Source organism: Rhodamnia argentea, chromosome 10, assembly GCF_020921035.1.
Source record: "Rhodamnia argentea isolate NSW1041297 chromosome 10, ASM2092103v1, whole genome shotgun sequence".
In the NCBI taxonomy this organism is placed as follows: Eukaryota; Viridiplantae; Streptophyta; class Magnoliopsida; order Myrtales; family Myrtaceae; genus Rhodamnia; species Rhodamnia argentea.
The window spans coordinates 14,895,543-14,923,251 of NC_063159.1; the positions used below are offsets into that span (position 1 = coordinate 14,895,543).

General features: G+C 40.6%; 2 protein-coding genes and 1 pseudogene across 2 annotated transcripts; all 3 read left to right on the forward strand.

Annotated features, from left to right (window-relative positions):
- The first annotated feature begins 1,143 nt into the window (after positions 1 to 1,143).
- Positions 1,144 to 3,965, forward strand: LOC115730763 (protein STRICTOSIDINE SYNTHASE-LIKE 10). Its single transcript, XM_030661372.2, has 3 exons — positions 1,144 to 1,559; positions 2,664 to 2,927; positions 3,255 to 3,965. The coding sequence occupies exons 1-3, from the start codon at positions 1,273 to 1,275 to the stop codon at positions 3,823 to 3,825; spliced, it is 1,122 nt and encodes a 373-aa protein (XP_030517232.2). The 5' UTR covers positions 1,144 to 1,272; the 3' UTR covers positions 3,826 to 3,965.
- Positions 3,966 to 12,680: 8,715 nt separating this feature from the next.
- LOC115729913 lies at positions 12,681 to 15,203 on the forward strand (annotated as a pseudogene).
- A 5,109-nt stretch (positions 15,204 to 20,312) lies between these two features.
- LOC115732279 (protein STRICTOSIDINE SYNTHASE-LIKE 2-like) lies at positions 20,313 to 22,051 on the forward strand. Its single transcript, XM_030662923.2, has 3 exons — positions 20,313 to 20,746; positions 21,109 to 21,375; positions 21,459 to 22,051. The coding sequence occupies exons 1-3, from the start codon at positions 20,475 to 20,477 to the stop codon at positions 22,036 to 22,038; spliced, it is 1,119 nt and encodes a 372-aa protein (XP_030518783.2). The 5' UTR covers positions 20,313 to 20,474; the 3' UTR covers positions 22,039 to 22,051.
- The last annotated feature ends 5,658 nt before the right edge of the window (positions 22,052 to 27,709 follow it).

Below are 27,709 nucleotides of genomic sequence, written 5' to 3' on the forward strand. Positions count from 1 at the left end.
GGAACAAAAATGCAAAAGAAGAAGAAGGAGAAGAAGAAGAAGAAGAAGAAACTTTCGAAGATTCCAATCTCATGAGCACGAGGCGGCTACCGGAGCATACAATTACAGATTTGTGCTCTCGGCCTCGAGAGGATGCACGACTCGAGTCGACGGAATAACAGGAAAGACAAAAACTTGGGACATGGTGGGCTATTGATACGAAGAAAATGGGCTTATGGTAACCATGGGGTGGGCTGGGGATTGGGATTTTGGGCTCGATGGGCCTTCTCATGGGCCGTGGATGCATTTATTGAGAAGACGCATTTCACTAGCAAAGAAGTAACGTGATATCTCGAATGAATTTTCACGTACCCGATTAAAATTTTCCTTTGGATCCAATCCAAGGCGTGCGATATTTACGTCGGGGTTAGGAGATTTGCGATGAATTACTTCCTCGTACCCCCGACTCTGAAGTGATTGTGCCAAGTAGAAACCGAACTCGAGACCTCGAGTTTCATGAGGCGCGAGGTCTTCCGATCGTTCTGTCGGTCGGAATGGGGAGTTCGATTTTCAAGGCGCCATCTGGCTTTCTTTGCCATTCGTTATAATGAATACATTCGATGTCTAATTTACGAAGTTTGTTTGACGGACTTGGAGAACTATCATCCAATGGGTTGTTGAAGCTTTGGGATCCTCCTAAAATGAGAGATGAAAAGTCGAAAGTGGGGAAGAAGTCTAGCGGTAGTTATTACTAAAAACTTGTTTATCAACCCCACGTTTTCCATGCTAAATGGCCTATTTATCACATGTAAACTCTACCTACACCACTATTATAAATGATCGTAATCTTCACCGTGTCTTAACGGAAGAAATTTTCTTTAACGTGTAATATAATCCATAAATTTTTAATTTATTAAACGTGGTTCCTAATTTTAGCTTTATGTGCAATACATTTCTTGAATTTTTTATATTATATAAAAATATTCAAAATTACCTTTTTATTAATTTGAGTTCATAGATAATATTCAATATGTTTATGTAGTTTAGGGACCATACGCCGCAAATTCGCGAATCACAATGGATGAGTTGGGAATGGCGTCGGGCCAAAGTCCATGGGCGTCGTTTTCTCTGCCGCAATCTACCCCACGAGCAGTCTCTAGCGGTCCTTCTCCTTCCTTCCTTTGGTGAAGACCAACAGCTTGATTTTTGCTTCGTTTTGACTTCCCTTCACTTCCTTCACAAGCCTCGACATCGCAGCCGCAGCGCAGTCTTGATCACCTGAGCGAACAGGCCATGGCTCCTTCGAAGCTCGGAGTGGTCGCGGCCGCACTTGCAATCGCAGCCGTCGTCCTACCTCTGAAACCGCCGGCCCGTCTCCTCCACCCGCCTCCCGTCCCCGGAGCCCACGACCGCCTCCACGCTTCCAAGGTGTTGCCGGTCGCCGGAGCTTTCGGGCCCGAGAGCCTCGCCTTCGACCCCAGCGGCGGCGGCCCGTACACCGGCGTCGCCGACGGCCGGATCCTGAAGTGGGAGGGCGACGAGCGCGGGTGGGTCGACTTCGCTGTCACTTCCTCTCAGAGGTGCGACGTTGAACCACTCTTCTGCTCGTGCTCGACTTGGTTTTTTTTTTCCCCCTCCTTCCTTTTCAAAATAAGATATTGATTTTGCTCTTCGTTGTTGACATGCTTGATCATCCTGACTTACTTCCATTGCTGGCGAGTATCGGTTCGCGAAATTTCATATATTTGAGGAGCATAGTAGAGAACACGACCAATTTGTTCAAATGCAATCAGCCACGCTATTTAGTATGCTAACTCGTAGAGCAATCTTGGTGTACTAAGCATCACTCGCCGATGTTGACGAGAAATGCGATATAAATTTAGGGCTATATCCATGTTAGTTTGAGGTAAGATTCTATGCCATTTCGCGAATGCTTAATCAGAAGATTGGAAAAGACCGGACTCTTGATCATGCACATAAATGTCGTCCAAAGCCTGGTTGACAATTTTGTGGTTTGTTTACTGCAAATGCGAAACTAGATTAGTCAGATTTTGCAAATCATGTGTCACTTATGCAGGACTCTGCAAGAAAGTATGCAGATTTTGTATTCTTTCGCAGCAAGTGGTTCAGTCCATCACATCAACGTAACCCTGTGTGTGCTTTTCAGCATTGGTGCTTGTTTCTTTCAATCCAAGTAAAAAATGCAGTCAGTAAGGCATTCATTAGATTGGATTCATTACCTTTTTCCTAATTGAATAGAGTTTTTGTTCAAGTCTCTATCAGATTAGTCTCTCCTGAGAGATCAATAGTATTGGAACGATGGAGAAGATTAGCATGGCCCTCACAAGGATGATCCGAAAATAGTTCCAACGAGTTAGTCATCTTCTGACTTGTTGAGTACTCGTTCCTTTTGGGTTTCATGGTAACTCAAATTGAATTTGAGAACCCCAACGTTGGAAGTTCTGTTGCTGCTGCTACTTTCTCCAGAAAGTTCCATTTTCACCCACTTTGATACATAGGGACAGAGCACATGAGTGCTAATGTTTCTAATTCGATAAGTTGTCGGGGCTACTGAATAAAAACCAATTTCAGTGTCAACACTCATTCATTAAATTTCCAGTAATATTGTGCTTCCTTTTGTATATTTTGCCCTGAATGTCACCAACTTGGTATTGTGCTACTAGGAAGGAATGCATTCGCCCATTTGCACCAGAGTTGGAGCATGTTTGTGGAAGGCCTCTAGGACTCCGTTTTGATAAGAAAACTGGAGATCTCTATATTGCGGATGCATACTTCGGGCTTATGGTGGTGGGTCCAGATGGTGGTTTGGCCACTCTGGTGGCTAATGAAGCTGACGGTGAGCCCTTGCGCTTCACCAATGATCTGGATATCGATGAGAGCGAAGATGTGATCTACTTTACAGACTCAAGCACAACTTTCCACAGAAGGTAAGCAAGACACAGACAGCATCAATGCTAAGAGAAAGATGTCTGGATATCGACTGGTCTTGTTTTTATAATAATGTGGGATAGTTCAACACGATAACTACCTTTATTGATTTCTACGTGATTAGGACATGGAAACAAGATAACCAATTGTTATATGGAAACAGTGTCATGGTCCAGTTAACTGATTTTCGGAGTAGTCACACCTCCACTACAGCACCCAACTTCTTTTTTCTTATAATGACTGACAAAAAAAACTATAATCTGTTCTCAGTGATGTCTATTGATGCCTACAAGAAGCTACTTATCGCTGATAATTTCTGTGTCCAGAGAATTTATGAATTCATGTCTCAGTGGAGACAAAACTGGCCGGTTGATGAAATATGATAAGTCGAACAAGGAACTAAAAGTCCTATTGCGAGGACTTGCTTTTGCCAATGGAGTAGCATTGAGCAAAGACGGTCTGTTTCTGCTGGTGGCGGAAACCGCTACTTGCCGAATCTCAAGGCTTTGGCTTAAGGGCCCTAATGCAGGAAAGTTTGACATCTTTGCCGAGTTGCCCGGTTACCCAGACAACATCAGGAGGAACTCCAGAGGCGACTTCTGGGTCGGCTTGCATGCCAAGGAAGGACCGGTCGCGAGGTTCCTTCTATCCAATTCTCTCATTGGGAATTTCGCTCTAAGACTGCCTATCAGTTTCCAACAGCTGCACTCGCTGTTTGTGGGAGGGAAAGCTGATGCCATCGCTGTCAAGCTGGGCAAGGAGGGAGAAATTCTGGAAGTAGTTGAAGACACGGAGGGGAAGACTGTGCAGTTCATAAGTGAAGTTGAAGAGAGGGACAATAAGCTGTGGATTGGATCGGTGATGAGGCCTTTTATCGCTATTTTCGATTTGGATTGAGGTGTTTATTAATCTTGAGTTGTAAGATCGGTGAGCACACGGTAGCTTCCAAGGTTGAGGGGTCAAACTGATCCTGTTCTCGCCCATCATCCTATGCCATTTGCAGTGTATCTTGTAGAAAGGTACATGGTGCCCTGTATTGTATCTCCCGCATGTAGTATTTAATCTATATGCACGAGAGGACAACAACTCTCATTCTCATTTCATCGAGATTTTCAAAACGTCGTGTTAGTGAGAATTTAAATACATCTTGGTGACAAGTCACTTGTCCATTTTCGTTCTGGAAGGTTATTTCAACTTTGAATGTGCTCAAAAGAACTTCCAACGATTTCAAACGAACTAATAAGTCGGTATGCATGAACTTTGTGTGATTTCTCGAGTAAAATTAAACAGAACTAGAGTATAAAATGCTAAAATTCGAGGGAGAAAAATAGAGAAACATGTTGAGAACCGATGCTGAATAACATCACCTCAAGTAATTAGAGAAATAATTAAGGGCCGAGATTGATCTGCCACTTCACATCAAAGCGTTGAGGAGCCTCTCATGCGACGAGGCTTTGACTGTGTTATGACGATGAACTACTAAATTATTTTTGACTCGACAAAAAGAAATTATCTGAGGATAAGTGAACAGCACGAACATACAAGTGACCATTTTAATTTGTGATTAACTTTTATTTTTTAGACAAAATATATCGTTTGATGATGTCTTAAAGTCTTCATCGGCGGACCGTGGTGATGCCAAAGAAAACTAAAGTTTCAAGCTGCAGAAGCAATTCATTTGAATCCCCTAGTCTCCTTATGGATGATCTGCCCCGATTGGATCGAGGAGGTGTACTTAAACTAAAACAAGAAACCCGGTTTCGGATTCCTCCTGATCGCACCCCACACAGATCAAAGGCCTGGACTTAACTCGTACATGGGTTTGCATAGTGTTTCATGGGCATTTAAGAAGTTGGGTTTATTGGACCGTGTTTCTGAATTATACAAAAATAAAGATGAAGAGGAAACAGGTACAGTATACTTATTGTATAGATGAAGTGATAAAAGATCATTTTTATAGTCAACAAAAATCCTGTGTGTAAATGAAAATGACTTTCTCTTTTGAAAACCAAAAACCATATTTCACAATATGACTCGACCTTGAGGCTCGAGGTCGGTTCCTCCAGGCTGGACCTCGATAGACCTTTCGGATCGAGTTTGGGACCTCATTGTTGGGAAGTTTAACAAAATGTGATGAACAATGATATCGGACTACGAGATATGATAACACTCTCTTTAAGAAATTATTTGCCCTATAATGTTGCTAATGGTTTCCGGCAAAGATCCTCTATGATACAACAGAATCTCAAGCGATGATATTAGATAACAATTCTAATATTTCTCCAAAAACTCTCTAGGAAACAATAAAAAAGAAAAGAAGGTTGTATCTTTTTTGGAAAGAAACGAAAATAATGAAGAAGTGAGTTCTGAAGATGAATATAATAATTGAATATTTAATGAGAAAAGAACACACCTTTTCGCGTCCAAAAAGTAATTAATTCTCGGACAACTCATTGTATCTTAAAACAGTTTATTCGATCACATATTTTCATTGTTCGAAAACATTTTATTCTGAAAGGTTGCAACTTTTTGAAGGTAAAAAATTGCTAACTCGAATGGACGCAACTCCTCATGTTCAAAACTGTCAAGTTTGAATAGTTGCAACCATTGGACAAAATTAATATTAAAAAAAAACCACAACCCGCAAGTGAACAGTCGACTTGTTTTGCTAGGATATTACAGTAAAATTGAGCATAAACGTTTAGTAATTTGTAAATAAAATGTTTGAAGTGACACAACATTTCAAAAGTTATAAAAGTACCTTAAAAAATAATCGCCAATTGAACATATGCACACTCATGTTCTTTTGTCCATCGAACAAATAGGATTAACCGCCAAATGGGATAATGCACCTCCTCATTTGTTTAACAAACAAACTACCAATGCTCATCCCCCATGGTTAGGACCCCAAATGGTGGGTCTCAAGTACTCGGCTGTCGTGCCCAACTCTCCGGGACCCGCACACGGGTCCTCCAAGGCCAAATTTGAGACCCCAACACCCTTGCCTCGGTTATCGGTGCACAGGCTCAGGACCTAATGGCCTAGCCCGGTTCCCTCGAAACCGAGCCCAAGACCCTATTGCCCGCATTCGGGACATAAATTTTTACTCAAGAATTTTTTTTTTTGTGAAATGCATTTTATAATTTCCTATATCAAATATTAAAAAAATGACTTTCACATTATTTGTAAAATCCAATCGAACATATGGATGAAAGATTACATCTATTCATAGTAAAAAAGTCAAAAGGAAAAAAATATTATCGACACAATAGCAAATAATGCCTAGCGAAAGGACAAAAAAAAAAAAACATTATAGCAAATAAGGTGGTCCAATGTAGATAACTATAAGAAAGAGTTTTGATTTCGAGTGCATTTGAAGCTGTCTTCTAATTCCACACACACTAATAACCATCCAATCGTTAAAGTACCCTAACGTTTAACTTGGCCTCAATTGATTCAACTTATTAATCGCTTCTTAATTTTTTGTCATGTGGGATTAGGGGGTAAACTGTAATTTCATTCCCTTTCTGCTTTTTTCCCCCTATCTACGGAACTTTATTGATGCTAAGAGCTTTATGAGAAAACATTGCTCATACGACTCTCATAGTCAAGATCATTATCATTTGCAAAGATTTCGTGAATCTTTTAACAGTCAGAGAAGGTGGAAATTTGGAGATTATCAGTTCTTCACTCCCATCGGGGAATATGTCTGCGTGTTTTTTGAAACAAGGATATCGTAAGTGTCATTACTTTCGTACGGTTCTTACTTGACTGCCATAGCTTCTTTTTTTCCAATCACTTAAATGTCTTAACTTTCGTTACGACGCTAACTTGACTATTTATTACTTTTCTCGGGATCATCTAAATGTTATAGTCGATTAGCTAAATGTCATAACTTTTTGAAAGTTATGTTACTCAAGTGATCAATTAAAAGTTATGATACTCAAGTGAACGTTTATTAGAAATCAGGATGGGAAAAAACAATTACAACATTCAAGTAAAGGCCGAAAGAAAATTATGGGATCTAATGTAATTACCCCGTCTGCCTCTGGTCCATCCATATTCGTTCTCTCTGGCCCATTTGATGAATTTTGCCCAGTTATGTAGGTCCCACTTGTATCTTGGTAATTTTGGAAAGCAGGGAGTAAACTGTAAAAGTCCATTCAAGAAAATTTATCCTCCTTTTTTTCTTTTTTCTTTTTATTTTCTGAATTCTCTTTTCTCATAGGTGAAAAAAGGAGGCCCCTTTTTTTTTACAGCAATTATATTTCTATACTGCCTCATCAAGATTGAGGATCCTCATCCCAAGTTTAAGATGGTATGGAAAAATGCCCCTAATCTAATTGTCACACTTTAGCGAGACTACTCTAGTCGTCACACTTTAGGGAGATTTCTAGTTCATAGTAGTAGCTTGTCATGAATTGACGCATTTTTTGCCACTTAGGGTAGGGAAGGGGATTTCTAGTTCATAGTAGTAGCTTGCCATGATATGGGCAACAAATCTTCTTCTTCTTTTCCCCTAAAGTGTGACAACTAGAGTAGGCGCATTTTTTGCCATTTAGGGTGGGGTAGGGGATTTCTAGTTCGTAGTAGTAGCTTACCATGAATCAGGCAACAAATCTTTTTTTTTTTCCTCGAGTGTGACAACTAGAGTAGGGGCATTTACAGCAATTATATTGTTATACTGCCTCGTCAAGATTGAGGATCCTTATCTCTAGCTCGAGATGGTTTGGTAGAATTAAACGGCGAAACAAATGTTTACAGATAAGACTCAAGATTTCAATCTCATGCATCTCCAATGAATATCGGAGCATACAGGTTGGAGCCCCCAGCCTCAAGAGGATGCACGAATGGAGTGATTCAAACCCCTATTGCTTCATTAAACTCACATGGGGAAAAATGAATGTCTTGGGTTCCGTTTGTTCTGCGAAAAATGAATTATTTGAAAAATACTTTACTAACAATGACCTATTGTGTTGCTAGAAACAATTAATTAATAATAACAATAATTAGTTAATGAAAAATATTTTCATTACCACCAATAGTTGATGTCTAAATAGTTTCCTGAACAATGAAAATATTTCCCATTTATTCAATTTTGTAAGCGACAGATGGTTATTTTTTAAGTATTTTTTAAATTATTCATTTTTCACAAATTAAACGGAGCTTTAATCCCGAACAACGAGGATGAGATGAAGTGGATGTCAACAGGAAAGCAAAAGACATGGGAAAGTTACGGGCTTCTGATACAGGAAGAGGGGCCTTGTGGTTCGGATTTTGGGCCCAATGTGACTTCTTATGGGACCCTAAGCGCCGTGCTCGCACGGAGTAGGACCAAGGAACTAAAGATAAAACATGCCGTTTGCATCTCACTAGACAGCGATTAATGTCATATCCTGGAGTTAGTTTTCTGGCAAAAGGACACTTTTCCTTTTAGTGCCAAAATTTATGTATGGAGATCACTTTAGTACTAAAAGTTTCAAATGAATCACTTTAATGCCAAGTTTAAAAAAAAAACAATCATTTTAATGCCAAGTCCGATTTAATCTATCGGAATTCTGACGTGGCCTTATTTTATTAATAAGTGAAGCTTACGTGGCTCCGGCGAGGTTCAGTCAGCAATAAAAAAAAATTAAAAATTGAAAAAAAAATTAAAAATAAAAATACAAACTTAATTAGTTTACAAAAATAAAAAAGCAAAAAATTTGAAAAAATAAAAATACGAATTTATTTAAAATAAATTGAAAAATTAGCTTAAAATTTACAAAAAAAAAAAAAAAAAAAAAAAAAAAGATATGCGGAACCAGGCGGCGAGGGCTATGTAAGCCTTCGCCGCCGCCGCCGCCGCCGTCCACGGTTGTCAACAAAGGCGGGCGAGGGTGGCGCGGGGCCAACAGAAGTCACCAATCCCCTGTAGTAGGCATGGGCATACAAAGCCTTCACCAAATTTAGGCGAGGGTGGTGGCCCTCACCCAAATCGGACGAGGGTCGCCACTAGTGGGGGTCGGTCACTAGTGGCGGCCCTCGGCCATGCTTGGATGAGGGTCGGCATCACCCAATTTGGGTGAGGGCCGCCACCCCGGCCCAGATATGGACAAGGGCCCGGAGACCCTCACCTGCGGTCGGCGAGGGTAGTTAGCCCCCGGCCGGGGCTCAAGAACCCCAGCTGGCTCTGCCCTACCACCATCGGTTGTTGTCGGTGATGACGAGGCAAAGGCTTGTAACTGCCCTCGCCGCTTGATCCACTGCCTCCACCAATTTTTTTCTTTTATTCTTTTTTAATAACCGTTGGATTATTAGGTTCACATTGGGGATGGAAACTCGTGGATAAGTTAAGATCCGATCCCATGAGTTGGAAGAATTCCGTATGAAAAGAATTCCGTCCGAAAATCACCGTTGCCAATTTCATGAGGTTGGGAATTGGACCGGCGCCCTTGAAAACAAGATCGAACTAGCCGGTCCAAGCGATTCTCGGTTCGTCATGCTCACTCCTACTGTTGACCTTGGCCGCCAATTGATTGCGCCGGCTAGGAATCAAGCACACGACCCTATGCTTCACAAGGCGCGGGATTCCAATCGTTCAAAGGGGTCAGAAAAGAGCTTTTTCCTCCCCTGGCTAGGGTTTTTCTCTCTAGAAAGTAACCGTCGCCCAACTCAGAAATTTTTTGAACTACCCCTTAAAAGAGAGAGGAGGGGGGGGAGGAAGCCTTCCCGTCCTCGTCCTCGTCCCCCTCTATCCCTTTCTCTCCCCACCTCCCCTTCCCCTCTGCCTCTTTATTGGCCTGGTTTATTTTTAATTTCCTTTGTGTTTGTGTCTCTTTTTACTCCCGATTTGCTGTGGGAATTTGTATTTGTGATGACCTTGGGTGGATGTGAAGACGAGTTTGGCTATTCGTTAGTGAGAAACTAACAAGGAGGATATTCATGATGGGGCTTCACAACTTCTCCAAGATTAGGCCACTCTCTTCTCCCGATTTATATTTGGATCAAGTTTTGAAAGTTTTGCTCTCCCAACCGATCCGGATATAGATTTGGGAGTTCCTTATTGATATTTGATCTGTGTTCTTTCAACATGTTGATTTTAATGTTTCTGCAAGGTGATGGTGATGAGGGCATCGATCCTAAACGTGCACCGCAAGCCTTTGCAAATGTAGTGGGTGAGTTCGCTATGTGCTCATTACTGAATTTGATGATCGGCCGTCAAACGTATTATTGAGGGATGAGAACATGCTTCCAGCTGCATACTGTGCTTTGTTATGCGCTTTTAAATTATTGCTTTATTCCACAGTTATTTGGAATTTGCTGGAATCGAATGCCTTCTATGTACCTCTTGATTATTTTGATATATGAATGACATCTATTTTTCGACAAAAAAGGGGGTAAGAGAGTTTGCCTTTGGACACGCCATATAATTTTCATGCCTTTTGTTGCGATGAATTTTAGTCGATTTCTGCTTATGGAGTTTGTATGATGGATTTGGAGAACTCCCATCCCATGAATTATTGAAGCATCGTGATCGTCCTCCAACATCACCCCACATTTTACATGCTAATTGGCTTAGTTTTGACATACAATATCCTGATAGGTGGCTATGTCTTAGGTAGAATTTGCATGCATGGAATCTATATTATATAAACCCACCAATAAGATCGTCATCTCCTATCTTCACGATCACTGTCTCCTCTCCCTCTTTGTCACCAACAGTCGACTCCACCTCCGTTCCCCGTCATCACCCCCTGGGGAAGCTCTAGTCCGGCGAGCTTGCCACAGCGGGTTGAATCGGAGAGAGAGGGTCTAGAGTCCGGTGAGGTCGCCGAGAGTGGAGGGCGACGAGAGCGGCCCTGAGCGGAGTCGAGGTCGGGATTGGCAGGGGAAGAGCAGAGGCAGAGCAAGGTGGTGGGAATGCTCTGTTTTGGGGAGTGTCGAGGTTGGACGTCGGATTGAGAAGTCTGTGAAGTTAGATTATGGGGTTCTTGGATCAGGTGAAATTAAGGGAACCAATCAACCAAACTTGTAAGAACTTTGTTGGGTTTCCAGCGAGAAGTATTAGTGCGGCAGCTGTGAGTTTGATCTGGGTTGGTGGGAGACGGAGGAGTGAGTTAAAAGGTAGTTTAAGATTTTTGAGAAAAGTCCCGGAAAAATCCTAAATTTATTGTATTAGTGCCAATTTAGTTTTAAACCTTTTAATAATGTTAATTTAGTCATAAATCTTTTGATCTAGAGTTAATTCAGTCCTTCTAGCTAATTTTAACCGGGCATTGCTGATGTGGACGTTGTACGGCTTACGTGGCACGATTGACAACGATGTCAAAATTCTTTAATAATACATAATAATTTACGATTTTTATTTTATTTTTTCCTTTTTAAACTCGAAATTAAAAATGAAAATAAAATATTATTAAAAATACTCACGTTAGTGTGGACCGTGCCGCGTAGGGCGTCCCACATCAGTAATATTTGGCCAAAATTAGTCGGAAGGACTGAATTTGCTTTTAGTCAAAAAGTTTATGACCAAATTTACACTATTAGATTTTTTTGATTGACAAAAAAATATTTTTAATAAAATTGACACCAATATAACATGTTTAGGAATTTCGTAAAAATTTTTCGAAGATTTTTGTTTTTTGGGTCAGAAGAAAAAAAAAATTGAAGTTGCAGGTTTTCTGCAAGATAGGTCGAGCTCCTCTCTTCTTTGAGTGTGATTTCTCAGCTCAACGATATGGAAGAGAGTGCTTATGCTTCGTGTCATTAGTAGGGTTCTAGGAAATTCTGATGTCTCATCTCTTTCTTTGAGTGCTTAGCTCTACATTGCCCTGTGAGACCCCTAAGATTTAAACAAATAAAATAAAAAAGAAGAGAAGGCGCAGGAGGAGAAAAGATAGCCCAAAACCCGATCAAAATCAAACCGAGTCGTTTTGATTTTGATTGGGTTTTGAGTTTTGGGACGGCTCACAGCAAACGCACAAATTTAATATTCTTAATAAATGAAAAATGGACTCGAATCGAATTGAACTGTTTGTCACCCTTAATTTTAATATTAGTTCGACGAATCATTAATTTTAAGCATACTATATAAGAAACGATTCGTTTGATAAAAGTGATTATGCATAAGCGAAGGACATTGAAAGCTACAAAATTTCAATGGATGATTGGTTAACGAATGTCTTTAGGAAACCCAACTAATGAAGCCTTGCAAATCACATGCACGTCGTGTTAGTGCTTGTTTTACTTTGGCCAATGGGACTTACCGGCTTGACAGTACCCTTCAATCTTTCCTTTCATACTTTACATGTAATCATCGGAGCTCGGAACCTATTTTCTTCTTGTCCTCTTTGACAAGAAAATTTTTCCTATGCTCAAAATGGAATCAGACAAATTTGAATATTCTTTTTTTAAAATTTTTTTTTTTTTGGTCGGGGGGTCAGAAAGGACGTACAAATTTGAATATTCTGATGATCGCCGCACCGAATAATGCGCTGGTCGAATCTTGTCCCGACTTCCAACCTCGACATTTAGAACTATGTAATCCATTTTTGCCGCAAATTACGACGCCGTTCGTAATTTGGAGGGTTGGATAATTTCATAAAGTTGGTCTCCCAGCTCACAGCAAATCAGTCGCTGCCATGATCTCGGAGCTGAACCAAACCATCCAAGTTCGGCTTGCAATCCTCAGGGCAAACAAATTCGAACGATTCCCGAGTTGAATATTCAGCAATCTTCGTCCCAGGATTGACAATGAATGAATTATTCCATAATGGCAAGTGGGCGATCGTAATCTACCCTCTAGCAGTCTAGCAGCATCGGTCCTTCCTTCCTTCTGTTATTCTGTGAAGACTTATCAGCTTGATTATAATTCGTTTGACTGGCTTCGCTTCACTTAACTAGCCTCGAGCTCGAGCCTCTCTCTTGCGACAGCAAGCACTGTTCTTGATCACCTGAGCAAAGAGGCCATGGCTTCGAAGCTTGGAGCAGTCACGATAGCACTGGCAATTGCAGCCGTCGTCCTAGCTCTGAACCCGCCGACCCACCTCCCATCCCGGGAGCCCGCGACCGCCTCCACGCTTCCAAGGTGGTGCCCGTCCCCTGTGCATTCAGGCCCAAGAGCCTCGCCTTCGACCCGAGCTTACACTGGCGTCGTCGACGGCCAGATCCTGAAGTGGGAGGGCGACGAGCGCGGATGGGTCGACTTCGTTTTCACTTCCTCTCAGAGGTAGGACGTTGAACCTCTGTTCTGCTCATGCTCGACTTGGTTTCTCTTTCCCCCCACATATTTCAATAAGATAATGCTTTGCTCTTCGTTGTTAACGTGTTTGATCATGCTGGTTTACTTCATCGATTCACAAATTGGTCATGTCTAAGAGCATGACCAATTTGTTCGAATGCAGTCAGCCACGCCGTTTAGTATACTAAAATTTAGAGCGCTCTGAGCGTTCTCAGCACTACTAGCCATCCTTGGCAAGAACTGTGAGATCAATTTTTGGGGTGAGATTCAATGCCATCCGCGAATGCATATACTACGATGAAAAGAAGATTGACCATAGATGTCCAAAGCCAGGTTGACGATTTTGTGATTTGTTTACGGCAAATGTGAATACTGGATTAATCATGTGTCACTTATGCTGGACTCTACAAGAAAGTATACAGACTTCTGTGTGCTTTTCAGCTTTGGTGTGCGTTCCTCTCCATACCAAGTAACAGATGCAGTTAATAAGGCGTTCCTTAGATTGGATTGATGACCTTTTCCTAGTTGAATAGAGTCTTTGATCAAGTTGCTACCGGATTTGTCTCTCCGGGGAGATCGGTAGTATTGGAATGACAGAGAAGATTAGCATGGCCGGGCATAAGGATGACGTCTAAATGATTCCAAGCAGACTAGCCAACATCAGATTTTGACTTGGTTTTGTACTCTTTCCTTTTGGGTTTCATGGTAATTGCCTTAGAGGCCCCAACATGGGAAGTTCCACTGCTGCTACTTACTTTCTCTAGAAAGTTTCATATTCATCCACTTTGGGAAAATCCATAACGTTGGGACAGAGCACAGGAGCTCTAACATTCCTAATTTGAGTTCCCGTCGGGGCTGCTGAACAAAAACCCATTTTAGTGTCAGCGCTCAACGATTATATTTCCTCTAATATTGTGCTTCCTTTTGCATATTTTATTCGGAATGTCACCAACTTGTTGTGCTACCAGGAAGGAATGCGTTCGTGCATTTGCACCAGAGTTGGAGCATGTTTGCGGAAGGCCTCTAGGACTGCATTTCGATAAGAAAACTGGAGATCTCTATATTGCGGATGCGTACTTCGGGCATATGGTGGTGGGTCCGAGTGGTGGTTTGGCCGCTCTGGTGGCCAATGAAGCTGAAGGTGAACCCTTCCGCCTCACCAATGATCTGGATATCGATGAGAGCAAAGAAGTGATTTACTTCACAGACTCGAGCACAACTTTCCACAGAAGGTAAGTAAGACACAGACAGCATCAATGCTAAGAGAAATCAACACGATTACTTTCTTATAATGACTGAACGATCAATACTCTAGTCTGTTCTCCGTGATGTCTATTGATGATGCCTAGGAGAATCTACTTATTGCTGCTAATTCGTGTTTCCAGACCATTCCTGAATGCATGTCTAAGTGGAGACAGAACTGGCCGGCTAATGAAGTACGATAATTCGAGCAAGGAACTAAAAGTCCTACTGCGAGGACTCGCTTTTCCCAACGGAGTGGCATTGAGCGAAGACGGTTTGTTCTTGCTGCTTGCGGAAAGCATTACTTGCCGAATCTTGAGGCTTTGGCTTAAAGGGCCTAATGCAGGAAAGTTGGACATCTTTGCTGAATTGCCCGGTTACCCAGACAACGTCAGGAGGAACTCCAGAGGAGAGTTCTGGGTTGCCTTGCATACCAAGAAAGGACCGGTTGCGAGGTTCCTCCTTTCCAATTCTCTCATCGGGAATTTCGCTCTGAGACTGCCGATCAGCTTCCAACAACTGCACTCGCTGTTTGTGGGAGGGAAAGCTGATGCCACTGCCGTCAAGCTGGGCAAGGAGGAAGAAATTCTGGAAGTAGTAGAAGACATGGAGGGGAAGACCGTGCAGTTCATCAGTGAAGTCGAAGAGAGGGATAATAAGCTGTGGATCGGGTCGGTGATGAGGCCTTTTATCGCTATTTACGACTTGAATTGAGCTATGTATTCTCGTGTTGTAATGTCGATCTGTGCCGCGATCTCATCCAACCAAAGCGCCTATCTTGTGCACAATCCAATTGTACTCCTTCTCTATCGATTTACCATTGTTCTGTTCGTTTTTCACATTATCTGTCTGAGTTCAACCTAGTTAGATTTGCGGTGCTTGTAGTGAAGAACATGGAATCAATTCTTAGGGAGGCTTCCACCAGTATATATTCATCTGAAACTTAGATCTTATGATCGCCAGTTATTGGCTAACGTAAATTATCAACAGAGTAGCCCGTGCATAGTATCATCGTGCAATGAAATCGATTTTGTTTCACTGGAATTGGTATGCATGATGAAATACCTTTCACTTATTAAAGGAGATAGGTTTTGCCTCGATTCCAGACAGAAAATATCACACGTACACAAGAAAACCGATAATTTCACTTCAAATGGAACTGAAAGTACATATATATTGTTGGAATTTAATCATGAAGGAGTACACAGCATAGAAATTAAAAGATAACAAGTTTTGTATGTTGTGCTCAGGGGTCTTCAATAGATGAACACCGGTATCTATATGGTTCACAACATAACCATTGATTTCGAATTTCAATGTCATAAGTGAATTCAGCACACTCCTGACATTCAATCTGCAAATGGTCTCACAATCATTAATATGTCGATCCTTTTTAATCAGTATCATTGTTGTCTGACTGTGTCATGATGATCGTCAACCAGGAACAAATCGTGCATCGATTGACAGCTTGTTTATGGTCATTGATGTTTATGAATATCGACAACTATTCATATGGTCCATCCACAAGAGTACACGTGAGTGTTAATAGCTGCTCCGTCTTTAAGTCACATGCTTACTCACGCCTATGACTTGGTTAATTTTGATTGCAAGCATATGTTTTGAGAAATCGGAGCAATTTGCATGCGACTGATGAGAGTTTTTGAAGAAGCCGATCTCTAATTTCCAAGCTGAAAATTCCGCTGACACCCCAATCGACTTTGACAACATAATTTCTGTAGTTGGCCTCTTATGACCTTTGAGCATTTACTATCAACGTTGCTAACAGGAGTAATAGTAGCATTTTGGGCATTTATGAAAAAAAATGAGACCATAGTAAAGTAGAACATAAAGGAAGCAAACTTGGAACATGATATCAATCGTACCATTATTAGTTCAAAACATAAGTCAGCAAAAAAAAAATTACAAAAAAATAAATTTTAATAATTTTTTCTCCTATCTTTTTAAAATTTTAAAAAAAATTATTTATTAAATTAAATAAAAAAAAAAAAAAAAAAAAAAAAAAAAAATTAAAAAAAAAAAAAAAAAAAATAAAAAAAAAAAATAAATAAAAAAAAAAAAAAAAAAAAAAAAAAAAATGAAGCCAGAAATAAAGGCAGCATCACATTATCTCATTACTTTGCCTTTCTGGATTCCCTTTCCGAAACCCCTTTAATACCCCTTCTTTTACTCAAAAAAACTTTTTTTTCCCAAAAAAAAAACTTAAGAAAAAAATAAAATTTAAAAAAAAAAAAACAATATAGTGAATTTGATGTGGATAATATCCTTCGATATAAGGAAACATCTCAAAAATCTTGTCCGATCACTTGAAAATAATCAAGTTCCAAGCCTCACAGTGGTGACCAATCGTGCATTCTTTCCTAAGGAACATTATACTATTTTCTCCTGATAAAAAAAAAAAAAAAAAAAAAAAAAAAAAAAAAAATGGCGAATACCTGGTTCCTTGTCAACACCAGGCACAGCAACCCGAATATAGATAGGCTTTCTTAACCACCCCGATATCAACAACACCAACGGGTGGTCCAGATTTCCCATCTTTGGCAGTCCCTCTAAGAACAATAGCTGATTTCATTTGTGGATTGTCTGAACATGCTTGTGCATCCATATTTGCTACTTAACTGTCAATTGACATTAAATAAGCAGAACGAGGAAAAAACTTTCTATGAGTTCTAACGTAGGTAATTTTTCCTTCATTTGTCACTTCTCAAAGTTAAACTTTCCAGAAGCACAATTGTTCTCGCTGCAAAGAATAAGAACTACCAAGGAACAATAGGACATATAAATGAACAAGGAAAGCAACATCAATCTTCAGTGTTGCTTAGCAGTTTCTGAGGGAAATTATGAGAAAATCGTTAACAACTCACATAATATTTTCACGGGCAAGAGACTCTCTCTGGCTTTCTGCAAAAACAAGCACCACACCCCTAAAAAAAACACCCCCCCCCCAAAAAAAAATATTTCTCCCAAACACCCACACCTCACCTAAAATTGCATTTTTAAAACAAAAAACCAAAATCAAGCAAGAAAAAAAAAAGAACTTTGAAGCTGAAATCCTATGAAGAAACGAGTAAAGCAATGATTTTGAGGCGATTGGGGAAATAAGACCCACGCGGTCGGGGAGGCTGAAGGCGACCGTGGCGATGATTGGGCGCGGCTTCGCGGCCGCGGACGGGCTCAACCGAGCCGCGTAGACGGAGCGAGTCGCTCGAACCAAACCACGCGTTCAGCAATCTGAACGAGTTCGCGAGTCTCCATCGGTGAGGGATTGAGTGCGAGCCAATGTCAAGAAGGGCGTCGACGGCGAGAGCTTGGGTAGAGCGTGAGATGCCATTTCAACGCTATGGATAGAGTATGAGAGAGAGGAGAGGGGAGAGGGAGAGGGTGAACGAAGAAACCTAGCAGGAGGACCCGCCCTTATTGAAACTGACGAAATTTTTTAGCTAATTAGCAACGAAAACAGGACGTCGCTAATTTAGGCAATTTTAACGACGAAAAACACATTTGTCACTAATTTAGGCAATTTGAGAAAATGTGATTTATCATCCAAATTTAGTGGGGAAATTTGGTGACGAAATTTACGAAGCTAATTACGAAATCCATTTAATTTGATAACTATAGATATCGTCACTAACCTAATCATATGTCATACTAAATTGGGATTAGCGACAAATCGGTTTGCATCAATTTAGCAATTGCCAACAATCCCCTCTAAGTTGGACATTTTTGCTAAATTAGCATCGACAAAAGGGATTAGCTTCGATTACAAATTAGCTAGAAAACACATTTAGTGAGAGCTCGTGAATTACAAATTTTTTTCATCGCTAAATTTGACATAAGCGTGAGTTTCATGCTATTACGTCTTTTCTTCAACCTTTTCATGTAACAAATTAGTGACAAATACCTTTTTCATTACCTTGTTTGTATTGTTAGTGACAATTACCTTTTGTAATTTGCACTTGGTCTCGCAATCAGTAATATGTCGATCCTTTTTAATCAGTATCATTGTTGTCTGACTTTGTCATGATGATCGTCAACCGGGTACTATCGTGCATCGACAGCTTGTTTATGGTCATCGATGTTTATGAATATCGGCAACTATTCATATGGTCCATCCACAAGAGTACACGTGGGTGTTAATAGCTGCCCCGTCTTTAAGTCACTCACGCCTATGACTTGGTTAATTTTGATTGCAAGCATATGTTTTGAGAAATCGGAGCAATTTGCATGCGACTGGTGAGATTTGAAAAGCCGATCTCTAATTTCCAAGCTGAAAATTCCGCTGACACCCCAATCGACTTTGCAACATAATTTCTGTAGTTGGCCTCTTATGACCTTTGAGCATTTACTATCAACGCTCAGGAAATTAGCATGGGATTTTGAAAAACAATGAGACCATAGTAAATAGAACATAAAGGAAGCAAATTAACATATATCTCGTACCATTATTAGTTTCGCTCATCACATTATCTCTCTTTGTTATATAGTAAGCCCACGCTATCCTTCGATCTAATCTCTCTTGTCCGATTTCAATCAAGTTTCATGCCTTGCACAGTACGAATGGCAACTGGCCTGTTTTAATGATAATCATACATAAAAAAGAGATAAAAAGAAGAGAAGAGGAGCATCCAAGAGTTAATGTGGTTCGGATCAACCAAGAGAAAAAGAATCTCTTGGAAGCTTACGCCCCCAGTAGTAGATCCTCAATTTATCTTATTTGCTTTGGAAAGGATTTATCATCCTTTAATAAAGAGTAATACAAGCAATTACAATCATTAATTTGATAACTACGGATATCGCACAACCTAATCATATGTCCTACTATATTGGGATTAGGAAAATCTTGCATCTTTATCATTCCAACACTCCCCCTCCAAGCTGGAGCGAATACATCCTCCAAGGTTAGCTTGGATACAATAGTCTAGAAAACACCTTTAGTGAGAGCCTCGGTGAATACATCTGCAAGACATAAGGAGTTTCAATTGTCTTGTCTTGAACCTTCTCATGAACAAAGTGACAATCGACTTCTATATGTTTCGCTTGTTCGTGGAAAATTGAATTTGAAGCAATATGGATTGTGGCATGATTATCACAAAATAACTTCATAGGAGATTTAGGAGTTCCAAACCCCAATTCTTGCACCAATAAACGAAGCCAAACCATTTCACTTGTAGTTGATGCCATGGCTCCGTATTCAACCTCTGACTTGGAGCTTGCCACAACTGTCTGTTTTTTACTTTTCCAAGTGACTAAGTTGCCGCCTACAAAAGTGTAGAAACTTATAGTTGATTTTCTATCCATAGGGCTCTCAGCACATTTCCTATTAGTGTACCCTACAATAGCAATATGACCATATTTCTTCATCAAAATTCTCCGACCTAAACTAAACTTTATGTATCGAAGTATGCGATCCACAAGCACCATATGTCCTTCAGTAGGAGCATGCATGAATTGGCTTACATAACCGATGAGGTAAGCAATATATGGCCGAGTAATTGTTAAGTAGATCAACCGCCCAACCAATCTTTGAAACCGACCAATGTGATCAGTCACAATTGGAAGGGGAGCAACTTCAACATCGAATTCATTATAGTCAAAGTCGGTACCACCGAATACTAACGATCCGTTTATTTAGAGAAAAATGGATAATTTAAAAGATTATTTCCATAAAAACATTTGCTTGTATTGCTTAGAATAATTAATTAATAAAAAATATTATCGAAAATAATTTATATCTAAATTGTTGACAGCAAAAATATTTTTAATTTATTCGTTTTTTGTAAGCCGACACAAAATTAAATTTATGCGGTCATTTTAGTCCGACAAATCACATCCGTTTTGCCAAAATCATTTCACTGTAGATGCAGCCTGTTTATTGTGGCTCCATTATATATCATTCGGATCTACGTTCTCCAGAGGTTCGACTCCGACACCATACCAGACACAGCTCGGCCACTCGTTTCATAGGACCTACCGTCCAAGCACCGCGAACCATCGCATTTTTCTTCGCTCGCCAGCTTTCGGTCGCGAGAAGAAATCCGAGGCCCTCGTCTCGTACACACGGGCCATGAATTCGAATCACAAGCTCTCCTTCTTCGTAGCGGCGACCGCCGTCGTCTCCGTCCTCTTCACCGTCTACCTGAGAGCCCCCTCCAGCGAACCCGGGACCGTTGACGGCCTCGAGCTGGTTCCGATGGACCGCGGTGCGGTCGGGCCGGAGAGCTTTGCGTTCGATCCGCAAGGGGAGGGCCCGTACACCGGCGTGTCGGACGGGCGGGTCGTGAAGTGGGCGGCGACCGAGCGCCGTTGGGTCGATTTCGCTTTCACTTCTCCGAGCAGGTACGCGCCCATACGTGTAAATAAACCATAGCTCTTGTGTGCGGGCGACCAGTGAAATAATGACAGAGAGAGTGTGGTATGCTGTCGTCGTTGACGATGACGACGATTCCACCGAGGTTGCAGGCACGTTGTCCTAGATTATTGTTTTGTCCTCTGGGCCAGCAGCTTGTAATCCAGCCGCCTTAGCATTTGGCATTACTAGCCCATTCCGGTAAGGCCCTATGAAGCGATGGATTGGGATGCTAGTACTAGGCCTAGTGTCTAGTAAAAATAGTCAAAGGATCGAGCGATCTGCAAGAACGAAGTCTCGCCTTCGATTTCTTTACGATTCAAATGTCTCGGTTTTCTTCTCATATTTGCAGAGACGTGTGCGAGAAGCCCCACGAGCATCGAGAGATGGAGCACGTTTGCGGACGCCCGCTGGGGCTAGGGTTCGACCCGAGGACGAGCCATCTTTACATCGCCGATGCTTACATGGGCTTGCTCGCTGTAGGCCCCGCCGGCGGGTTGGCCACGGCGGTCGCTGCCCAAGCGGATGGCGTTTCCTTTCGGTTCACCAACGGCTTGGACATTGATCCACTTAGTGGAGCTGTGTACTTCACCGATAGCAGCTCGCAGTACCAACGAAGGTAGTACGTGTAGAATATACCCATCGTTTGCCTTTCACCATGCACGAACATGCTGCGTGTACATAATCTAGTGTACGATGCAGGAACTATATTCCTCTAATTCTGAGCGGGGATCGAACGGGAAGGCTAATGAAGTACGACCCGGAAAGCAATCGCGTGACGACGATCCTGAACAATCTCTCGTTCCCCAATGGAGTGGCCCTCAACGATGACGGCGACTTCGTTCTAGTCGCCGAGACGAGCACCTGCAGAGTCCTCAAGTACTGGCTCAGACCACCCCACAAAGAAGGGAAGGTCGAGGTTTTCGCTCGGCTCCCCGGATTCCCGGATAACATAAGGAGGAGCCCGAGAGGGGGCTACTGGGTGGGGATCTTCTCGAGAAGAAACAAGGTTTTCGAGCTGGTTTTATCGTCTTCCTGGATGGGGAAGTTCCTGCTCGGGCTACCGATCGACGCGATGAAGATTCACGGGCTGTACGCGAGCTGGAGAGGGAAAGGGATGGGAGTGAGGTTGAGCGAGGAGGGCGAGGTGGTGGAGATCTTGGAGGAGAGAGTGGGGAATCAATGGAGGTCGATCAGTGAAGTCGAGGAACGAGATGGAGGGTTTTTGATCGGGTCTGTGAACATGCCATTTGCAGGCTATTATAAGGCCCAAGAAATTTGATTGAAAGAGAAAAACGAAAAAAGGTTTGTGGAACGTAATGAGGAATTTTTCTCAGTTTTATTTTTGTCCGTATGAGCAATGGATTTAATAGATGGCGCGATTAATTTCAGCATTTGTAGGGCACGAATGATAGCACTTCGGGAGCAGAATTTTCTGCTCCAGAAGTGTTTTTAGAGCAGAATCCGTTCATTTTTCTACGTTCAGAGCAATTTTTTTACTTCACAAGTAGTTTTGGAGCCACTTGAAGAAGTAAAAAAAAGATTTGCTTCTTTCCGAAAGTAGAATAATCAACTTCTGCTCATAAGCAAAAATAGAAAAATTTAATTTCTATTCATAAGTTGATTTCTTTCCACCGTTGGCTTTTTTTTTTTTTTTTTAATCTTCAGCAAGGAAGCCTTAACAACTAATAGCCCATTTAATTTTGGAAGATATGGGCTCGTCATTGAAGAAAAATAACCAGACGTTGTGCTTTCCAAGACCTTGGTATTTAGGGTAGGGTGCGCATGATAACACTTCTAAAAGTGTATTTTCGCTTTAGAAATACCTTTAGAGCATAAATCCGTTTGATAATATCACTTCTAAAACAGAAATCCGTTTGATGAAAATTTTTACTTCTAAAAGAAATTTCCACTTCTGAATTTGTTTTTTTTTTCCTAATTTCGGAAGTTAAAAAAATAGCTTCTCTAACTCAATAAGTACTTATCGCCTCACATTACGTTCTCATCTTCTTTTCAATCATACTTACCTCCGCTAACTTTGAACATCACGGCCATTGCCCATCACCTATTGTCGCCGCCAATCACCGACCGCCCCATGCAATTGCCCACTACCGCCTATCGCCACTCTCGACCGTAGCCAACCGCCATTGCTGACCTCCGCTAGTTGTTGCTAACCGTCGACCACCACCGACCTTTGTAGGCCACGATCGCCTCCAATCGCCAGCCACTGTTGCCAATCATCGACCATCACACCAACCGCCGCCATTAAGTCGCCATCTTCGGCCGACGGAGTAAAATAATAAATAATAAATTTTTATTTTTAAAATGTAAATGATATTTGTAATAATAAAAGTTATTTTTTTAAAGAAATTTAAAATATTAAAAAATGAAGTAGAAATTTTTCGATAGTCGATAATAATTTTTCATAGAAGATTTTGTGTCAATAATGTTTTAGAATTAGAAATTTTCAACCGTTACCAAACGAATTTCTCTGATCAGAAATAACTTCTGAAATAGAAGTAGAAAAATCAAATTATGCTTTTGAGAATAAGTAAAAAATATCAACTTTTGATCAAAAGTTGGTTTCTAAAGTAGAAGTGTTACCATGCGCGCTCTTACAATCCAAATTTTCAATTAAGGCCATTGTGATCTATTTGCCTTGTTATCGTTAACTTGAAATTTCTTGACCCTCTTTCAGAAGATATGGGCTCGGCAATTGGATCGGACCGGACCGAGCCACCCGGGCCCTCATCGGAGAAGCAGTCGTCCGTAACTTGTAAAACTAGAAACACCAATCAAGCAGCACTCTAGGGGTGACGCAAAAGGGAGGACAGGTGTCCGACTTCGGGAAGCGCAGATTCAAACGTTAGGATCAGATTCAATATGGAAAGAGAAGGACATGGACCAGAAGCTCCAGAACACTAGGCCCTCGTCCAAAATTGGTCCACTTCCTTTTGATTTTGGGAGGCAAAAGTGACCGCAAAACGATCCACATCGCCATCGGTTCTTGAGCGTTTCCCGTCACAATTTGAATGACAGCAAGTTTTTATCATGACGTGGAAGCCCGCTTTGAGTAGACGGGACCACGGTTTTGTTGATTGAAGCGCACTTCTCGAGACGCAGATGGCGATATACTCCCTAGCTTATAAGAAATTAAGGGCAATCCATTTCAAGTTGCGTCAGCTCTAATCTAGTATCGAGAACCAAACTTGTCAGACCGATCCAATTTAGATTTTGACAATGTCCTGTTCTTTACTCTTTAAATGAGAGGGAAAAAAACGTATCGATTCATTCCCATCCATATGATTCAATCGGTTCTTCGTTCAAAATCGGGAGTTAGATCGATTATTTTTTATTTCAATAATTTAAAACTGAAAAATTGATCCAAATCGGCTGGTTCAATCCGATCCGATTCAATTATTGGATAGATTCGGTTTCCGTATCCAGCCAATGAGATGCAACCTTTTCTCTTCCACAAGATTTTTAACGTCTCCTTTGCGGAGATCCCAACCACAAATCCCCAACGCTGGGCCATCCACCCTCCTGTGCGATTTTCTTGGCCTCAAGATTTCATGTGCTGACACGTGTAATCATTTCACCCTCATTTCCAAAGATCGACGCATTTATATCGTGAATGGCCCTTCTAACCAACGTCTAAAATGTGGAGAATTATTCCTAATTTTATTGTTTTTGCCCGAAATGTTTGGTATTTTGCAATAGCCAATAGCCCAAAACACGCTTATTCTCTTTGTTATCGAGAGGAGTGAATATTTATTGAGCATATGTGGACGTCATACGTCTTACTTGGTACTCCCCGACATTGAAGGGCGCAAATTTTTTTTTTTTTAATTTTTTATTAAACATTTTGAATTGTTAACAATTTTGTAATTTTTTCTTTTATTTGTTTTCTTTCTTTGATTTCCTTTTTAAAAAGAATTATAAACATCGGCACCGGTTGTCCTACGTGGCACTACCAATGTTCAAGTGAACGATTTTGGATTAAAATTGATTGGATCAACTCAATTGATAAAGTGTCAAAAGATTTAGGACTTAATTGCTAAAATCGAAAGGTTTAGGCCTGAATTGACCAAAGTGTAATAAAATTATGACTTTTTAGATAAATTCCCCATTTGATACTTACGAGAGTCATTCGCATTCAAATACTCAAATTTAGTGTGTCGCTTTATAAATCAATTTTGTTTAAGAGATCTCAAAATCTGCTGCATTTCTGTTCATTACCTTCGCTCGTTCGAAAACTTACATATTAAAATACCCTTTCAAATCCCAAACCCACCAAAAAAAAAAAAAAAAACCTTTTCAAACACGTCACTCCATTCATGTTCACGTCAAACCAAAAGAGTCATTAAAAATGCCTTCACATCATACACGAAAGAGTAAAAAAAACAATCCTTTTCCAATTCCGTGAACTCGAAAGAGTCGTGAAGAAAGTAAGGAGCAAAAGTCGCCGTCTCGTCCGACCCGATTGATTCTAACCAAACATGTCACTCCATTCGTGTTCACGTCGAACCGACGCGGATTGCCGATTTGAGTCTCGAACTCAACAAACTTATGGACGCGTCTGTGTATTGCTTCGATAGAAGCCAAAAGAATTCCGAGTAAATCGCCATCTTGGCCAACTCCATTCACGACGAAACCGGCCATGGCCATGGTCATCTCCGCCACTGTATTCCAGAATAATCGAGCAGAAAACTACAAAATAGCTTCGCTTTTTCCCCGTATTAAAAAAAATAATTATGAAATGGGAGACTTGGGAAATGATTTAAAAAAAAGAGTTGTCGTCTTTTGCAACGTCGTTTTCCACGGAGGGTCTAAAGTTGACCGACGGGGTTGGAGGCAATTTGATGATTAAATTACCGGGGAAGAAAGAAGGGCTGGGATGGCCAACCGTGTCGTGGGCCCTACTTCGCCAAATATATTGTTGAGAATATCTGATACGATTGGAAAATACTTATCAGCTTCGAAAAGATAAAAAGATTATCTCCGAATTTTGTAAAGTTACAAATTATCCCCGCGGGACTTTGATTTTTATTCCGGTCGCCAGTTGTTTTGTCAGCATATTGATAAAAAGTTACTTTTTTTTTTGGTCGAATAATAAAAAGTTACTTGAAAAGTCATTTATTTACCCCCCCAAAAAAAAAAAAAAAAAAAAAAAAACAAAGAGAATCTTCATTGCATGATTAACAAAGTAAAAAAAAAATCGAAAAAAATTGTACGGTTGATGAACTTGAGAAAATTCAAAAAATATTATGTTAGGATGCACATGTGAGTTGTGTTATTGGAGAATTAATATGGTGTGAAGCAATTAATATATCCAACTTGGCTCAAAACCGATTAGCTTAAACTTTTAAGTGAATGTGAGTCTAACTTAATATGTTGACTAGTTAGGACTTGGGTTCCCTATTGGAGATCTCCCTGGATGAAAGTATTGGGTTTCTGCAGCGCGTTTCAAATGATATCATAACCGATGGTTGATTAAGATGCTTGGATTAAGGGGGAGTAAGCATAGTTGCACAAAAAGTATTGGGTTTCTACGCTTCTGCTGCGTGCTTCAAATGGTATCGGAGCCGATGATTGATTAGATGCTTGGATTGTATCGTAGTCGATGGTTGATAAGGATGCTTAGATTAAGGGAGAGCAAGCATAGTTGCTAGTGCATTGCAATAACGTTGAGAGTCTTACATTAAAGAATCGATGTGATGTGGAAGCAGTTAATATATTCAAGTTCGGCTATAACTTATTGGCTTAAGTTTTGAGTAAAAATGGGTCAAACTGGATATGTTGACGGGCTCGGACTTGCACTTCCTCTTGGCGATCTCCCCCATGAAGGTATTGGGCTTCTCCTGTGCATTCCCGGTAGATTATTTTCGTAAGAGAAATGGGGTAGTAGACACTTAACATTATCTAGAGGAACTATAAGAAAAATCAAAACTTTACATAAGTAATCTTTAACATTTTAAAGTTTGAGTTTGAACCAAAAAAAAAAAAAAGGTGCAGTAGATGTTGTGAAATAGTGCCAAAGTTCAGAAGAGTTTTAAGCAATAAATCTTTTTTTTTAAGATTAATGGTCCGATGATGTCTGAGTCAGCTTAAGACGAGCAGTTAATTGCTTGCTATAAACAAAATTACGAAAATTACTAGAGCTGGCCATGAGATGCGCAAACAAAAAACCCCTTATATTTATACTTTAATAAATTATCTACAGAAACTGCTGACACGGATGGTCCGTCATGACTCCTACATTCCCCGTTTTGCCCTTGACCTCTTGCAGCCACAGAGAGGCCTTTCTCTGGTTGAACGGTGAAGTGTACAAAATTGATTGCGGTGGACCCATATGGCCCATTTGCATTATTAGTCTGATGATAGGCTTAATAAAACTTCTCATAGAATCCACAAAAAAAAAAAAAAAAAAAATCGAGTTGACGATATTCTCCCTTTTCATATAAAAATTATTTCATCAAGAGATAGTGTCGACATATTTTCTAAGTACTTGAATAAAAAAATTCCGAGATTTCGTATGTTCCGTTTTTTTTTCCCGAAAATAAATTATTTGAAAAATATTTCCTTGTAAATAATAACTTGTTTCGTTTGTAAGCATTAATGAATAATTTTTTTTATCATTTATGAAGATATTAATAACGATAGCATTTTTTTTTATGAATTAATTATTTTAAACGATGCGAGCCATGAAAATTTGGGTTTGAAAATTTGATAGTTTTCTAGTTGAATGTGTTTTAAAAACCGAAGGGCTCTTGCGTAAATTAACCCCCTTAATTTTCCACCTACTGACACCCGATAATCTTCTTAAGAAATCATGAAAATAATATGTCCCTATCACCTCCACGTCCGCGCGGACACAGAAGTAATTTCGTCCATCCTCGGGGCCCATTTCCTCAGAACACCCCCCTTTTGGTTCCAGGTTCCCTTCCTGCTTC

Bases quoted from the DNA above. Each gene is read 5' to 3' on its own strand.
- LOC115730763 (XM_030661372.2), top strand. From the start codon at position 1,273: ATGGCTCCTTCGAAGCTCGGAGTGGTCGCGGCCGCACTTGCAATCGCA. The intron at 1,560-2,663 runs GTGCGACGTTGA...TTGTGCTACTAG, and splicing joins GCTGTCACTTCCTCTCAGAG to GAAGGAATGCATTCGCCCAT. The intron at 2,928-3,254 runs GTAAGCAAGACA...TTCTGTGTCCAG, and splicing joins AGCACAACTTTCCACAGAAG to AGAATTTATGAATTCATGTC.
- LOC115732279 (XM_030662923.2), top strand. From the start codon at position 20,475: ATGAATTCGAATCACAAGCTCTCCTTCTTCGTAGCGGCGACCGCCGTC. The intron at 20,747-21,108 runs GTACGCGCCCAT...TCATATTTGCAG, and splicing joins GCTTTCACTTCTCCGAGCAG to AGACGTGTGCGAGAAGCCCC. The intron at 21,376-21,458 runs GTAGTACGTGTA...TGTACGATGCAG, and splicing joins AGCTCGCAGTACCAACGAAG to GAACTATATTCCTCTAATTC.